This window comes from Grampus griseus (genome assembly GCF_964374135.1).
Source record: "Grampus griseus genome assembly, chromosome: 20".
Taxonomy (NCBI): Eukaryota; Metazoa; Chordata; class Mammalia; order Artiodactyla; family Delphinidae; genus Grampus; species Grampus griseus.
Genome location: NC_139014.1, coordinates 24,598,399 through 24,614,564, shown reverse-complemented (window position 1 = coordinate 24,614,564; position 16,166 = coordinate 24,598,399). Strand labels below are relative to the sequence as shown.

Below are 16,166 nucleotides of genomic sequence, written 5' to 3'. Positions count from 1 at the left end.
CTCCCGGACCAGGGCACGAACCCGTGTCCCCTGTATCGGCAGGCAGACTCTCAACCACTGCGGCACCAGGGAAGCCCTTCTTTTCCTTTTTTTGGCTGCCCCACTCAGCTTGTGGGATCTTAGTTCCCCGACCAGGGATCAAACCCGGGGCCCAACTGGCAGTGAAGGTGCCAAGTCCTAACCACTGGACCACCAGGGAATTCCCTAAATTTTAAAAAATAAAAAATAAATAAGGGACTTCCCTGGTGGTCCAGTGGGTAAGACTCCGCAATCCCAATGCAGGGGGCCCAGGTTCGATCCCTGGTCGGGGAACTAGATCCCACATGCATGCCGTAACTAAGAGTTCGCATGCTACAGCTAAAGATCCCGCATGCTGCAATGAAGATCCCGTGTGCCGCAACTAAGACCCAGTGCAGCCAAATAAGTAAAATTTTTTGTAAAAATAAATTTATTTATTTATTTTTGGCTGCATTGGGTGTTCGTTGCTGTGTGCGGGCTTTCTCTAGTTGTGGCAAGCGGGGGCTACTCTTCGTTGCGGTGCACGGGCTTCTCACGGCGGTGGCTTCTCTTGTCACGGAGCACGGGCTCTAGGCGCACGGGCTTCAGTAGTTGTGGCACCTGGGCTCAGTAGTTGTGGCTTGCGGGCTCTAGAGTGCAGACTCAGTAGTTGTGGCACACGGGCTTAGTTGCTCCGTGCCACGTGGGATCTTCCTAGACCAGGGCTCGAACCTGTGTCCCCAGCATCAGCAGGCAGATTCTTAACTGTGCCACCAGGGAAGTCCCTAAAATCCTTTGTAAGGAAGGGAAAGTTTACAAATAAATCCTTACCAAGAGAACTCACAGATTTTGATCTGCAGTAACTACCAAGTTTTTTGAACTGCTTTTTTAAAAAAGAGGCCACTACCTACTCCTCTGTCACACAAATTGTGCTAAAGGGCCCAATTCCAGTACTATGCACATCAGCTTCAGATGGAGTATCATGCTGGATCTGAGAATTAAAGTTTAAATTGGGGGACAAATAAAAATGTAAGCTCAAGCAGAGTTCCAGTTCACCATAGGATCAATTTAAGTGTGCAGTCAGTTTATATTCAGTACCACCTGGTGTGCACTGTGTGCTGTGTGAATGACTGTATCATAATAAACAGATTTGGGTTTTTCTTAAACAGTAGCAAGAAAAATGCTTGCTGTGCAAATCCTGGGCTGCCCCAAGAGAGGCAAATGAAAACCCCATGCCTAAATTTGTCTCTTCCTATTTTATCTCCTCTCTGCGTTCAGACCTTTCTCTTTTTCACCCCAGGGTTATTCCTTAACCCTTCCGACCCCATCTGCAATCTTCCATCCTGTGCCACATTGGAAGATGTCTCCCGGGCGCCTGGGCTCAGCAAAACAATACTTTCCTTTTTCTCGGGCTGGGTAGTAAGGCAGTGCCAGCCCAGGCTCTGAGCCTCATTAGATTGATTAGGCAAAGAAGTCAGGCAGAATGCTGTTTATACTTTGCACCGTTCCTCTCACCAAAGCCTCTTTGGTGTTCTCTTCTTTCTTTTTTCCTTACATGGCCTTCACGAAGAGTAATTAATTAAGATTTAAAAGCAGTAATAAATCACATTTTATAGACTCTGAGCACAATATATTTTTCCTGAAAGCCAATTTAGAAGAAATCTCTAAAATGAGATGTAAAACAACAGCAATTGAAATAAATAATCGAACTGAAAAGTCCCAAGCACTGTCAAAAGAAGAACCGTGTACTCTATCTCTGCAATAACAGGCATATAATAGGATCGTTTTCAGCCCATTTCCGCATCCTGCCGGGCAAGAGTTGGTTCAGATAAGGAAAAAGAGCCAAACAAACCGGGGTGGGGGTGGGGGGGTGGGGAACACCAGTTATTTTTGATGCCTGGTAAACAGCCTGCGCCAGGGGATAAGGCTTTTCTGGCTCTCAAATACCCATTCTTCCCTTTCCTTGTGTCTGTCCTCCTCCCTGGAAGCTGCGGGGTAGGGAGTTCTAAAAATAGTCCGTGAATCACGGCAGATAATATTGTGCAGCTGTTACATAAACAGCCAGCCCGCGCGGGCGCCGAGGGTAGGAACGGAAAATATCTGGGTCAGGGTTGTCACTCTGAATAGGTTCCCCCGGAGCCGGCCTGCGGGAGGCGCGGCCGGGAGGAGGCTTGGGCCCACGGGCCGGGAACAGCAGGAGAGTGGCGGGCGGCCCTCGGCGGGGTAGACGAGGCAGCTGGCCGGGCGCGGGCGGCGGCGCGAGCTGGGCGGACGTGCTCCGCGCGGTCTCTCCATGGCGGGGAGCGGGCCGCGGCGTCGGCGGCGCTGACCGGCCGGGACTGGGCGGGCGGGCGGACCCGGGCGGGGGCCTGGGGCCGAGGGAAGATGAGCGCTCTCCTGGAGCAGAAGGAGCAGCAGGAGAGGCTGCGGGAGGCCGCGGCCTTGGGGGACATTCGGGAGGTGCAGAAACTGGTGGAGAGCGGGGTGGATGTGAACTCCCAAAATGAGGTCAACGGCTGGTAAGTGGGGAGCGGGGGAGGCCTAGGGTCAGAGCACCCGGCCCGGGCGCGACCTCGGCCTAGCGCTGAACCCGACGCCCTCTAAGGCGTGGCCCGGCGCTCCGGGTCAACGAGGCTGTGCGCTCTGGGTCAACGAGGCTGTGCGCTCTGGAGGCCAGACCTGGCCCCCTCTGCCTCGGTTAGTCAGCGGAGCGTCGTGTCCAAATCCCGGCCCACGTGGTCCTGCCCCGGCAGCGCCCACCCGAACCCTGGCGCCCGCCGTTCCTCCCTCCCCACCCCTAACGTCACCCTAATTTGATGCTCACCCCAGTTCTAGTCTGGAATTACTATGAAGAGCACGTCTGTGCAGAGCAAAAAGCATAAGCAACTGAGGAAATGTGGATCTTATAAACTAGCACGATTTCTTTTCCCAAGACTAGGGGAAAAAATCACTTGCGTCCCTATTCTGCTTCTCTGTTGTCTCACTGCAGCAGTGATTTGCTACTACCTACAGCTGCCTGTTGCAGGAAGACCCATTCATTTATCCTATGGAGTGTTTGCTTTGTTTTCTTACAACAGTTTCAAACACGGGACTTCAGATGCCTGCATGCAGTTGAGTCCTTTCCAACTAAATAAGGCATCTCATTTTATGATGTGCTGGTGGTCAAGTTTTAAGTTACTGAATGTGGTATTATTCTGCTCTCTTCACATTTAAATTTTAATTTTTTATTTGATCCACTAATGCTTAACCAACCTATATTGCTAGCTGAGAGTTAAAGTGAGTTTGCAAATGTTTTATTTTTTAAGGTGGAATCATACAGTTTGAAACTAAAAGGGACATTGGAGATGGGTTCAACTTCAGAGAATAACCTGCCCGAGGTCACACAACTATTAATATAAAAGCCAGGACTGGAGTCGCAGTTTCCCGACTTCCTCACAAATCTATCTACGCACTTACCCTAAGGAAAACAGCCTGCGTAGCTGTCCAGAAAGCGAGGAAACAACAGAAACTGCTTTTTTGTTTTGTTTAAAAGTGTTTGCAAACTAGCTTGCTTTTCTCTGTGTGTGCCATTTCCAGGATTGCTGTGTGGTTCACAAGCTGTGAATCATTGTTTCGGCACTGGGAGGCAGTGTTGTGCAGAAGAATAAGCCTGGTCTTTCCTGCAGGTTCTTCTCCATTCCTGCTTAGATATACAACCTTGCCCGACTCACTTCATTTTCCAGTTATTTCAGAAGAGTGTTGTGAGCATTTACGGAGATGCAGCATGATATAAACAGCTAACATTTATTGAGCTTGCTCCGTAGTGCAAACAAGCTTCCAGGTGCTTTATGTGTATTATCTCATTCACAACTACTCAGGGACATAGCTATTGTTATCCTCTCCATTTTGTAGGTGAGGATACTGAAGCCCAGAAAGATTAAGTAATTTTCCCAAGGTCACAGAGTTTACAGTAACTGATGGAGCTGGGAAACAAACCCAGCATCTGCCTCCAAACCATACTTCCTCTTTTTTTTTTTTTTTTGGCCACACCCAACGGCATGTGGGATCTAAGTTCCCCGACCAGGGATCGAACCCACACCCCCTCCAGTGGAAACATGGAGTCTTAACCACCGGACCACCAGGGAAGCCCCCAAACCATACTTTCTTAACCACATAGTAGGTGCTCAGTGAACGTAAGTTGGTGGAACTATGAAGAGACTTTCATAGATTTAATTGGGGGAAGATGTCTAATAGGACTTCAAATGCAACATGCCCAGGGTTGAGTTCCTGGTCGCCCTAATTGTCCCCAGCCTGCTCCTGAGTCCTCATCTCAGCATCTGAGGTGCACAGGCCAGAACCTTTGGTGCCCTCCTTGCCTTCTGTCTTTCCCTCACACCCCACATCCAGTCAAGCCGCTAATCCTGCCAGCTCCACTGGCAGCGGTGTAGTTAGAATCTGACCATTTCTCACTAGCTCTACCACTACACCTCTGGTGCAAAGCCACCATCATTCCATCACTTGGATTAATGCAGTAGCCTCCTAACTAGTCCTTCTACCCTACATCTTTTCTCAGCACAGCAGCCAGAGGGATCTTTTCTCAGCACAGCAGCCAGTCAGATCATTTCATTCTGCTCAAAACCCTTTAATAGCTCCCGTCTCACGTTGAGTAAAAGCCCACAGGGTCCTACAGTTTCGACTCCTTGTCCCTGCATCCTCTGTCTTTACCTCTAAGCCTCACCTCCGGCTTTACCCCCTTGCCCCCTTCATTCTGCTCTCCTGGCCTCCTTGCTTTTCCTGAAAACACCAGGCACAATGTTGATTCAAGGCCTTTGTGTTTTCTCTTCCCATTATTTAAAATGCTTTTGTCCCCTCACCTCCTTCAGGTCTTAGCTTAGACGTCCCCTTAGTGAGTCTTTCCTTGGCCCTCAATTTAAAATTGAGCCATGCCCCTTCCCTGTCTCTGGCATTTCCTAATCCCTTTCCTCTCTTTATTGTCCTTGTAATACAATCTCTGTGTACCATAGTGTTTTGCTTAGTTGCTGACTGCCTCAGTTTTCTCATCTGTAAAGTGGGAGAATGTTGATAATAGTAGGTTGTTTAGAGGATTAAATGGGTTGTTTAGAGGATTAAATGAATTAATATATGTAAAACTTTTAGAACAGTGTTCAGCATGTAAAACATGTCTGTGTTAACTATTTTTTTCTTTTTTAACTATTATTTTTTTATTAAGCAGTGTGCTGGGTAATGGGATATAAAGGTTATCCTCAAAAAACATAGTCAGCAGCATAGAAAAGCAGAATGGTTACTGCTTTCAATTCTTAGCTGCTCAGTAACCACAATTTCTGCACAAATGAAATTTGTGCCTCTGGTCTGAAATACTTCCCAGCACTGAAAGGATGCCCAGTGCCTCTGGTCTGAAATACTTCCCAGCACTGATAGGCTATTCTGACTGCAAATTTAAAGCTTAAAGAGTTCACGTTCAAAGATAGAGCTCCCACATCAATTGTACTTCAAGTGTCATGCATACCCCTTTGCTTTAAGGAACAAGTATAATAGCTCAGGAAGAAGTTGAAAATATTGCCTGGCTACAGTGCCTGTCAGTTCTGGCCACCCAGAGCTGCACAGGTCTGGACTATAAGTGATGATCACTCAGGGTACAGGGCTGTGGGGGACGTGCTGTGTTGACTTAACTCCACTTTACATGGTGATGCTTTAGCTAGCTGGTTTGTCCCCAAGTGTCTCAGATCCACTGGCAGTATATTTCTTCCTTCACTCTCAAGCTTGTCGTGAACAAGTGATTTACTACTAGCAAGTGAGCACTTTATTTCCAAAAGGGAACATATTTTTCTCATCATGCTCCATTCATTTTTGAGTGCTTGCTTATCATTATAATTATTCATTTTCAGGCTTTCAAGACATCCACACACAAACACACTCTCAGCTGTAGTTTGGCCAGAATCAAGGATATGTGGGATCCTTCTACTCCAAGTAATGCCCACCGTGTCCTTGGTTCACTCATTCAGCAAATATTAAGTACCTGTATATTCAAGCAGATACTTCCTTACCCTCACACAGAGCTTATATTTTAGAAGTCCATATCAAGACTCTTCCCTTATTTTCCCCAAATTGGCATTCTTTTCATCATAGAGTACCTTTTAAAGACATCTGGATAATCTAATTCTAATGGGTAATAGTTTGGAATGTCAAATATCACTCTGAAACATCAGTGGAGTTGCTCCCAGCCAGCCAGACAAGCTGGCTTTCTGTAAGTCATAAATATTAAGGTGCCCAGGGCAAATCAGCTTTTTCCTGGAACCAAACGTACTTTCTAGATAGTTATATTTCTCAGGTGGGCGACCTAATCCTCCGTATTGAACTTATGTTCTATTCATTACCATATTTATATTCGTCTATAAGCTCTGAAGATATTTATCTCAGTTCAATTAGAGAGTTGGTGAGTGAGGACATTTCAAAACGGGAGAAAAGTAATTTCCTTCCATAATAACATTCAGGTTTGGCAACTGGGGATGAATTTCGTAGCTCTATTAAGTTGGAGTATTGGCTAGCATGTTATTCTGTTTCTGTGCAGTGTTAAGATAATAGCTCTTTAGAGTGTGCATAATCCCTTCCTGTGTGTACAATAGTAAATAATTAGTTTTACTTAAATAAGTCTAATACTTCAGAAGAGTTCTCAAAACTTTTGGCTGTTGATGTACATTTTTGAAGTGCTTTAGGAATTAAAGTATGTGTGTAGTGCCTTAAACACAAGGCATTGCACATGTACTTTAATTCCTAAAGCACTTGAAAAATGTAGCCTTCTGGAGAGAGCTAGAGAAGTGAACTCTTAAAAATGGAAATTTGGAAATCCTTTGTGTGTGTGTGTGAAGGAGAGAAAAGGAAAGAGGAAAAGAGTAACTGAGATTCAGACAGGAATCTGCTGTAGTAATAATTTTAGTGGCAGAGCAAGCTGCAGATGAGAGATGGTTAGTAGCCTGATAATATTTAATCTTCAAGTGACATTTGGTGCATATGAAGCAAGTTTCCATAGTCTCTTAAAAGGAATATGGCCATGTAAAAATATATTTTAAAGAGACTGGTACAATCTAATGAGCGACACTGATAGAGTGAACACACAGGATATCAGTAGAGTTATCTAGCCAGCCAGGCAGCCAGCCTTCTGAAAGCCATTGAAATAAAGCTCCGAGGATAAATCAGCTTTTCCCAAGGGCCAGAAATGAAATTGAAAAATAAATTTTAAGCATATTAAATATTTCGATCATCTGCTTTCTGAAAAGAGAAGTTAAGATTACCAGCCTGATTTTCTGGTTCTAGCTGAACTCTAACACGCTTGTATGTATTTATTTACTGGTGTGTAGAATTTGAAATCCCAAATCACCTCTCCACTTTTTAAATCACTCTTTTTTTCTTTTCTTTGCCGTAGGACCTGTTTACACTGGGCATGTAAACGCAACCATGGTCAGGTGGTCTCTTACTTGTTAAAATCGGGAGCTGACAAAGAGATTCTTACCACAAAGGGAGAAATGCCAGTCCAATTAACATCAAGGAGAGAAATTAGGAAGATTATGGGAGGTGAGTCTGTGATTTGAGGCAACTTTTGATTTTGTCAACCTAATTTAAGACTTATGGTATTATTGTATATATTCTTTTTTTTTTTTTTTTTTTTTTTCCTGCGGTACGCCGGCCTCTCACTATTGTGGCCTCTCCCGTTGCGGAGCACAGGCCCCGGATGCGCAGGCTCAGCGGCCATGGCTCACGGGCCCAGCCGCTCCGCGGCATGTGGGATCCTCCCGGACCGGGGCACGAACCCGTGTCCCCTGCATCGGCAGGCGGACTCTCAACCACTGCGCCACCAGGGAAGCCCTATTGTATATATTCTTGATGCCAAACAGCCAATCTGTTTGTATCTAAAAACAAGATAGTCTTAACTGTGCCAAGATAATTATTCCATACTGTTTCTGGAAAGGTAGGCATTATAAAGTTTTGGTTTTTTATCTGTAAACTTTAAGGTGATAAAAATGGTAACGATAAACGTGCAGTAAACACTGATCAAAATATTTGTTGTATACCAAAGGACACTAGCTTTCACAAGATACTCTTTACTTTGTAATTTTTAAAGGGCTATGTAAATGTTCTGTTTCCGTCTTTTTAAGTGGAAGATGATGATGATAACCATGACGACCTCCCTCAGCTGAAGAAGGAGTCAGAGCTGCCCTTTGTTCCGAACTATTTGGCCAACCCAGCCTTCCCTTTCATCTATACCCCTGGGTCGGAGGATTCAGCCCAGCTGCAGAATGGGGGCCCCTCCACACCTCCTGCATCACCCCCTGCAGATGGCTCACCTCCATTGCTGCCCCCTGGGGAACCTCCCCTGCTTGGGGCCTTTCCACGGGACCACACCTCTTTGGCACTGGTTCAGAATGGGGATGTGTCTGCCCCATCTGCCATACTCAGAACACCAGAAAGCACAAAACCGGGTCCTGTTTGTCAGCCACCGGTGAGTCAGAGTCGCTCCCTGTTCTCTTCTGTCCCGTCCAAGCCACCAATGTCTCTGGAGCCTCAAAATGGGACGTATGCAGGACCAGCGCCAGCATTCCAGCCATTTTTCTTCACCGGAGCATTTCCATTTAATATGCAAGGTAACCTCTCATCAGCAAACAGCCTCTGCAACAGGGCGGGTGGTGTCCAGAGGTCTAGTGCTTTACTTCCTGGTTTTCTGAGGAGTGGGGGTGGGATTTATTTATTTTGCATCTGATTATAGACTTACAGAAAAGTTGTAAGACTAGTATAAGGAACTCTCTTTACTCAGATTTACAAGTTATCTTTTGCCCTTTTACCCTGAACTACTTAAGTGTGTTTTTCTTAAGAACAAGGATAGTCTCTTACATAATCACCATATAATGAGAAGATTTAGAAAATATAACCTTGGGCTTCCCTGGTGGCACAGTGGTTGAGAGTCCGCCTGCTGATGCAGGGGACACGGGTTCGTGCCCTGGTCCGGGAAGATCCCACATGCCGTGGAGTGGCTGGGCCCGTGAGCCGTGGCTGCTGAGCCTGTGCGTCCTGCAACGGGAGAGGCCACAACAGTGACAGGCCCGCGTACCGCAAAAAAAAAAAAAGAAAAAAGAAAATATAACCTTGACCTAAAACTATTCTCTAACCCATAGTTTATATTTAAATTTTTGTCAGCTGTGTCAGCAATGCCCTTTGTGGCTATCTTCACTCCCTCTACTCCTGCCCGCCTCCCAGGATCAACCATTGCATTTGCCTATCATGTTGTTATAGTCTCCTTTAATCTGAAGCATTTCCTCAGCCTTTAGCTATCACTTTAGACCTCAGATTTTTGAAGAGTCCAGGCCAGTTATTTTGTAGAATATGATTTCCTTTCATTTTTTTCTCTGTTTAGTAGGTGGTATTCTACTATAAAGAAGGGCTTTCCCTTCTCCTCCATTTGAACTCACTGATTCTTATTTTATTTATTGGGTTATAATGCATTAGTATCATTATTTTGATGTTCAAATTATGCCAGATTTATCCAGAGGGAGCCCCTTGGAGCTTGTTCTTGTGTCTCTTGGACATGCCCATCATTCTTGGAGCACTTCCTTACTTTGTGGTACAGCAAGATGTTTCAGGCTCCCTAGTATAACTTTCCCCGCCCCAGCCTTGGAATCAGCTGTTTCTCCAAGGACCCCTGGTTCTTTCTGGTGGAGAATGGTATTCAGGAACCAGAACGTGAACACTAGGTGTGCTCACTGCTGCTAGCATCATTTCTTCTAGGCTCACTCAGAGGACCAAGTTAGAATAGAAAGGAAAAAGCAAGCAAACAATAAAGAGCAATTGAATGATGAAAGGAAAGATATAAAGTAAAGATGCATGTACCTAGGAACATGACTTCAAAGCATTCTAGGTTCTCATTTAATTGTTACAGCAAACTCATCAACTGGGTATTATTATTTACATTTAATTTAATTAATTTATTTATTTTGGCCTCCCCGCACAACTTGCAGAATCTTAGTTCCCCAACCAGGGATTGAACCTGGGCCCTGGCAGTGAAAGCGACGAGTCCTAACCACTGGACCACCAGTGAATTCCCATTATGTACATTTTATTTATTTATTTTTTAAGAGTTTTTTTCTTGGCTGCCCTGCGCAGCATGTGGGATCTTAGTTCCCTGACCAGGGATTGAACCTGCGCCCCTTGCATTGGAAGCATGGAGTCTTAACCACTGGACCGCCAGGGAAGTCCCTATGTACATTTTAGAAATGGAGAAACTTAAATGCAGAGAGATAGGTAATTTGCCCAGTATCACATATCTAGTACATGATAGAGCGGGGTTATACGCGTTTGTACCACAGTCATTCAAGGTTCAAAAGGTCACAAAAAGTAGAGTTGAAAGCAGCTCCCACAATTTATGACAAAAGCAACAAACTCTCCTTTGGTATTTTACATCAGCGATCTCCAGCCTTTTTGGCACCAGGGACTGGTTTTGTGGAGGACGGTTTTTCTACAGACTGGTGGGGGGAGGGGGAGAATGGTTCAGGTGGTAATTCGAGCAATGGGGAGCCCCAGAGAAGCTTTGCTCCCTTGCTGCTCACCTCTTGCTGTGCAGCCCCATTCCTAACAGGCCGTGGACCGGTATTGGTCCGTGGCCGGGGGTTGGGGACCCCTGTTTTAAATGAAAAGTAGAAAATGAACATATGCTTCCTGGATATCAAGCTGCATGCTGACCTGAGAGGATTAGTAACGTTAAAAGAAAAAGAAAAAAAAGGCAAGCAAACACAAATATATGTACTTTTTTCTGTATTTCTGTATCTACTTAATCTAGATCTTTTAAAAAATATTAAAAACTGTAAATTAATCCTAATACCTCCAATTCCAGTCAACACCACAGGGTATAGTCTAGTCTTACCTTTCTTTTTCCATATCAGTAACTCCCTCACTTTCTGTTTTTGAGGACCTGTTACTATTGTTGTTGATAACAGTGGCCCATGGGTGGCGTGAGGGATTCCTATATAAGGAGCAAAGCAGAACCACTAAATGCACATGGGTGCATGGCTTGGGCCATCACGGCAGCCAGGCTCAGAACTTAGGAGCAGACTGCTTAGATCCCAGAGCCACGAATAATGGTATTTGTTTACTCTCAAAGCCAAAATTCCTCCCTTATTAAGGTATACTGAATTCAAGTCATAGTTAGACTTTAATTTTTATCAGTAGCTTATCTTTTTGCTCTTGTACTGTCTTTACTGCAAGGATTTTCATATCATAAATATCTTTAGATCCACAATTGTTAAGTCTATAGAGTAACTCTTGTACCGTTATCCTTCCCGTGCCTTCTTTTCACCTCGCTTCCCCTCACCCTGCTTATGTGTTGTTTGATACCCAACCCATTCTCAAGCCTTTACCTGCTTAGCTCCAGCGGCAGAAGTAAATTGGCCTTCTGTATGGCTGGGATGGTTGTCTGCCGTCTCCCCCTGCCGCCCCTTTACTTTGTGAACCACAGTCCTAGATGTAGGGAGGACAATGCAACTGCACCAGCAGAGCCAGAACTGGGCCTGAGCAAACCATGCTGTAATATTGTGCTTTGTTTTCTCATTGGGTGGCACAGGCCTTAGCACAGGACATGATTAAGGGTAACCATCTTCTGGAAAAGGTCTTAAATTACCTCGGGTTACTATGCCAGAATCATTCATTAACATTTCCCCCCTTTTCCCTAGAGCTGGTACTCAAGGTGAGGATTCAGAACCCATCTCTTCGAGAAAATGACTTCATTGAAATTGAACTGGACAGACAGGAGCTCACCTACCAAGAATTGCTCAGAGTGAGTTGCTGTGAGCTGGGTGTTAATCCTGATCAAGTGGAGAAGATCAGAAAGTTACCCAATACTCTGGTAAGAAAGGTAAGAAAGGTCTGTTAAGTGGTTGCTTTTTCCATTTGGAAAATACCCAGCTTCCTCCTTGGGTATGTGAGTCATAGTTGAAGAAACGAGAAGAGAATAGAACAAGAGCAAAGGGTGTTTTTCCATTGAGCTTTCTTTCCTCTACTGGGCCTATAGAGACACTGGCATTTCTGAAAGTGGTAGGATACCAGAGAGAATGTTCTGAATTTACCATTCACAGGTACCTATTTTTGGTTGTTTCTCTTTAGTGATCTGTAAGGATTACTAGTGCACTATCACATGTGCCTTGTGTTTTATAACATAAGAACCAGCCTAAATTATAGTGCAAATCTACATAGATACATGTGTGGTCCTCCCAGCGTCTCTGGGTTCCCTGAATGTCAGGCTTCTGGCTTCTCGGGGCCCCTGAGGAAAACATCCCTGCGCTGCCTCTCCCTTCGAGGTGTGCTTATCTTGTAGCATCTGCTGTTAAGGCCTTCTACCACTCCAACCCAGTTCACGTTCCTGGGGAATTTCCTGCACTATCACTGGTATCAGCACAGCACACCAAACACATAGAGACAAGCGGCTCCTCTTAATCTGTTTAACCTATTTTTGTTTTAGGACAAAGATGTTGCTCGACTCCAAGATTTCCAGGAGCTGGAACTGGTTCTAATGATAAGTGAAAATAATTTTCTGTTCAGAAATGCTGCATCCACACTGACTGAAAGGCCTTGCTACAACAGGAGAGCTTCAAAACTGACTTACTAATGCAGCAGGGACTTTTATCACTGAGTACTGTGACAGTGTGCATCACCTCTGGGCCAAGGACAAGCCATTGATCTAAATGCCTTGGATGCCCCGGAGGGCCCCTGGTGCCACTGCGTCGGATACACTAACATCGTTCTGCCAAGGTAGGAAGCCCCTGACCCCGAGCAGCGGTGCCACTCTTCCGAGCCTCTTGGTGCACAATAAACCTATTGCTGGAAGCTGTGAACAGCTGAGAAGTGGCCTGGAGAGGCAGAAGCCGACGGTTCTATATCCAGTGTGTTTTTTGTGCAGAATGTAAGAGAGTTGTCTAACAGAAGCTGAGAGAGAGCAGAGCCTATTTCTAGCTAGTCCTGTTGACAGTGCACCCGAAGGGCCGGGAAGCGCTTCTCTTGGTGTTGCATGTTAACGACTCTCCAGAAACGTGAACTAGAGAGGAAAACTGGGGAAAGCACAGGTACTGGACATAGGAATCTTGGTGTGACTTGTGGCTGTGAGGTTTCACATAACATAGTTATAAATGTTACTCAGGTTAAAATTATTTAAGAATACAGTTACCTAATTGTAAATATGCTGTTAACCAAAAGAGCTTCCCCTCCCTGACTTTTTCCATTGTAAACACTCGACTGCTTCTGTCTCTAGATTGCCATTGCCTAGACAGTCATCTCTGCATTAACGCCCCTTCGTGGTCACTAGAGGGCTCTCTAACGCCTTCTAAAAGAGCAACAGCTTTTTTTTTTTTTTTTTTAACTGAAGCGATCCCTGTCTTCGTGTTTCTGTTTAATTGCACCGAAAGAGAAGAGCACAAACATTGCCAGTCCATGTTCTCCACTTTCATTTTCCACTACAAATGAAAAGCAATTTTCCAGACTGAATCCTTTGCTATTTTAAAGGTTATTGTGGGAAACTGAGCTAAAAGGAGTTAGCATCTTTATTTTTGTATCAAAGATAAAGATTATTTTGAAACTATTGGGATTTTTACACAGCTCTGAAATCTGTTGCTTTTGTAAACAAGTTGTTTGATCTTGGGCATCCTCCACAACCACCACCAACCCACTTAACAAAGTCAGTTGTGAGTCGGCCAGGCTTTGTTCTCAAAACAAACAAATAACCTGATTAAACTCTTGAGCATGGCATAAGAATTTTTCTAAAGAACGCATTTAAGGATTCTTTTCCTTCCCTTCAGTGTCATTAATGTTAAAAAGAAAAGCTACTGTCTTGTTGAAATAAACAGCTTAACTTTAGAAACAAGAATGAGCACACGTAGACAAACAGGAGAGCAGGGGTTTGAAGCCAGCCGTTGAAGAACATCCCTGCTGTCTTAAGAAGCTTTCTCCCCATAGTGCCTATTGTTTCCAAAGAAACTTAACTTCCTAACTGTGTTAATTTTATTGGAACACTACAGATTGGGAGAGAATGTGCAGAAGATGTCAGTGGAAGAGAATGTTGTGCTAAGCTGATGGCCTCCTGCTGCTGCTTAAATGCTGAGCTGTGGTTGGGGTGTTTTCAAGGCCAGTGTGGAGTCACTCTGTTCAGTGACTTAATTGCATTACAGCAATTACGGATGGTGAGTTACTCACCCTTGTGCAGTGTTTGCCTAACAGAGTGTAAAGGTTATTTATTACTCACTTTCTCTGAAGTACTTTAAAGAAGAAACTTCCCTTGTGTTTCAACCAGTCAGAAGATAGTCTGTCCAAACAAACTAACCCTTTTTTCCCCTTACCTTTGAAAAAAGTTACAATTTACTGATACAGTTAAGGCTAGTTTTATCCTGGAATAAATAAATTCAGTATTAATTCATGTCTAAATCATTGGGGTTAATACTCTTCCAGCCATCCAGATCAATTAGAAATTCTTGGAAGCTGTTGAAGCCCCTGGCTGGGAGGTGGCCTACAGAGGAATAGCTCCAGGGCATTTCCCGGGCTTAGAAATGGAGGCCGCGGGAATCTCCAGTGAGAGATGGGCCCTGCCCCGCTCTCTCTTCTCCCTTATAAAGTCCTCTGTGGTCAACTGACTCTTGCGTATGGCAGTGAATTAGACTGCACAGCTGCTGGTAGGTGAGTTTCAAGTCTTAATCTATGCATTCAGAGAAATATTTTTATATGCTTTGTGTAATTTATAACAAGGATTTTTTTTTAGCTTTGTTAACTGTGAATTCGCCCCTCCTCCTCCACTGCATATTTAAAGCATGTGCTCACACTGTGTGTAAACATTCACTGAAGATTTTTCTCTTCGTGAACTGCTGACTGTTCAAGCATAACAAGTATTATTAAAATTAAATATTAACTGACCAAACCCACATTCTTTAATTTTGGCCTCCTAAACAGCACTATACTTCTAATAATACGGGGTTCAAATTGTTGGACAGTTCCAGGGAGAAAACCCTCTGGAGGAAGACTAGGAGGGACCGGGCCCCAGCTGAGCCGCCTCCCTCCTGCTGCTGCGGTGGCGTGCACGCCTGTCGGTGGCACCGGAGACGGATATCTTGTGCGGGGTCTTCCTCTCAGTTCACAGCAGTCAGCTTCATTTCCCCAGAGTAGCTGAGCCAGCTAGATGGAGGCCATCCTCTGTTAACCACATTTTTTGATTATCCTATTTACTTTACACAACTGAGCCTCTCCTTTGGGCTGTCAGCACCTGTCAGGGCCTCAATGAGCTCAGAGGCAAACTCCCAAGACAGGAGAGGAAATACAGCCTTACACCTTCAGATCTTTAGCTGAGAATGATGCCGAATGAATCTGCATTTCTGTTGGTTTGGGGCAGCTAGAGCCTCCCCAGCCGGACGTCGTGCCAAATCGGCCCGATAAATCAGGGAGCACAGCAGAGACCTTTTCTTAGCTCCAAGGAGAGGCAGAATAATTTGGGCATTTGTGCTTTCATACTCGCTTTATCACAAGGATGGAAGTCTTCTTCTATGCACTCATAAACATCCTGGGCAGAAACAGCCTGCCAAAAAAATGTGATTAACCTTTAACAAATAGTCCTGCAGCACAGGCTGGCCCGATGCATATAGAAAAATCAGATCAAAGGAGCCATCTCCACACCTACTGCAAACCATTTAGGGTGGAGGAAAAACAAAAAAGCCATCACCCACAACCAGTCACATGATACCAAGAGTAAAGTTTGAAGAAATGAGAGTCAGAGGAGACCAGAAAACTTAGTAAGGTAACAAAGAGAAGAGATCCCTTCCAAATAGAAGGCCATGTGCCAGGTAAATTCTGACCTGCAGAAAAATAAACACTTCATTGGCTTGCTCAAAAAAAGCAAATTTAATTCACTCCCTCATCTCATTGACCAGCCCGGGACTGTCAGGAGAGGGGGCAGCCTCTGGCTGCTCTGGGTTCCAATATTCACCTTCAGCCACAGTGAGGAAGATGCATGACTTGGAGACCTCACTGGTGACGGGGACCTGTCCGGAACAGACTGTCAAAGGGGCGAGGGAATAAAGCACCATGCGTTTCTCATCCCCTAGAGCAGCGGTCCCCAACCTTTTTGGCACCAGGGACTGGTTTCGTAGAAGACAATTTTT

General features: G+C 44.9%; 1 protein-coding gene across 4 annotated transcripts; it reads left to right on the top strand.

Annotated features, from left to right (window-relative positions):
- The first annotated feature begins 2,372 nt into the window (after positions 1–2,372).
- On the top strand, positions 2,373–14,926 carry LOC309837656 (ankyrin repeat domain-containing protein 40). 4 transcript variants are annotated; one of them, XR_014298280.1, is made up of 6 exons: positions 2,373–2,516; positions 7,418–7,566; positions 8,148–8,633; positions 11,709–11,890; positions 12,494–12,783; positions 14,043–14,926. XR_014298280.1 is itself a non-coding variant. In XM_082678360.1 (5 exons), exons 1-5 carry the CDS (start codon positions 2,383–2,385, stop codon positions 12,638–12,640), a joined length of 1,089 nt encoding a protein of 362 aa, XP_082534486.1. In that variant the 5' UTR covers positions 2,373–2,382; the 3' UTR covers positions 12,641–14,926. The 4 variants fall into 4 exon arrangements, 2 of the variants coding, with proteins under 2 accessions (XP_082534486.1, XP_082534485.1); XR_014298281.1 differs by having other exon boundaries at positions 13,280–14,926; XM_082678360.1 differs by having other exon boundaries at positions 11,709–11,881; positions 12,494–14,926.
- The last annotated feature ends 1,240 nt before the right edge of the window (positions 14,927–16,166 follow it).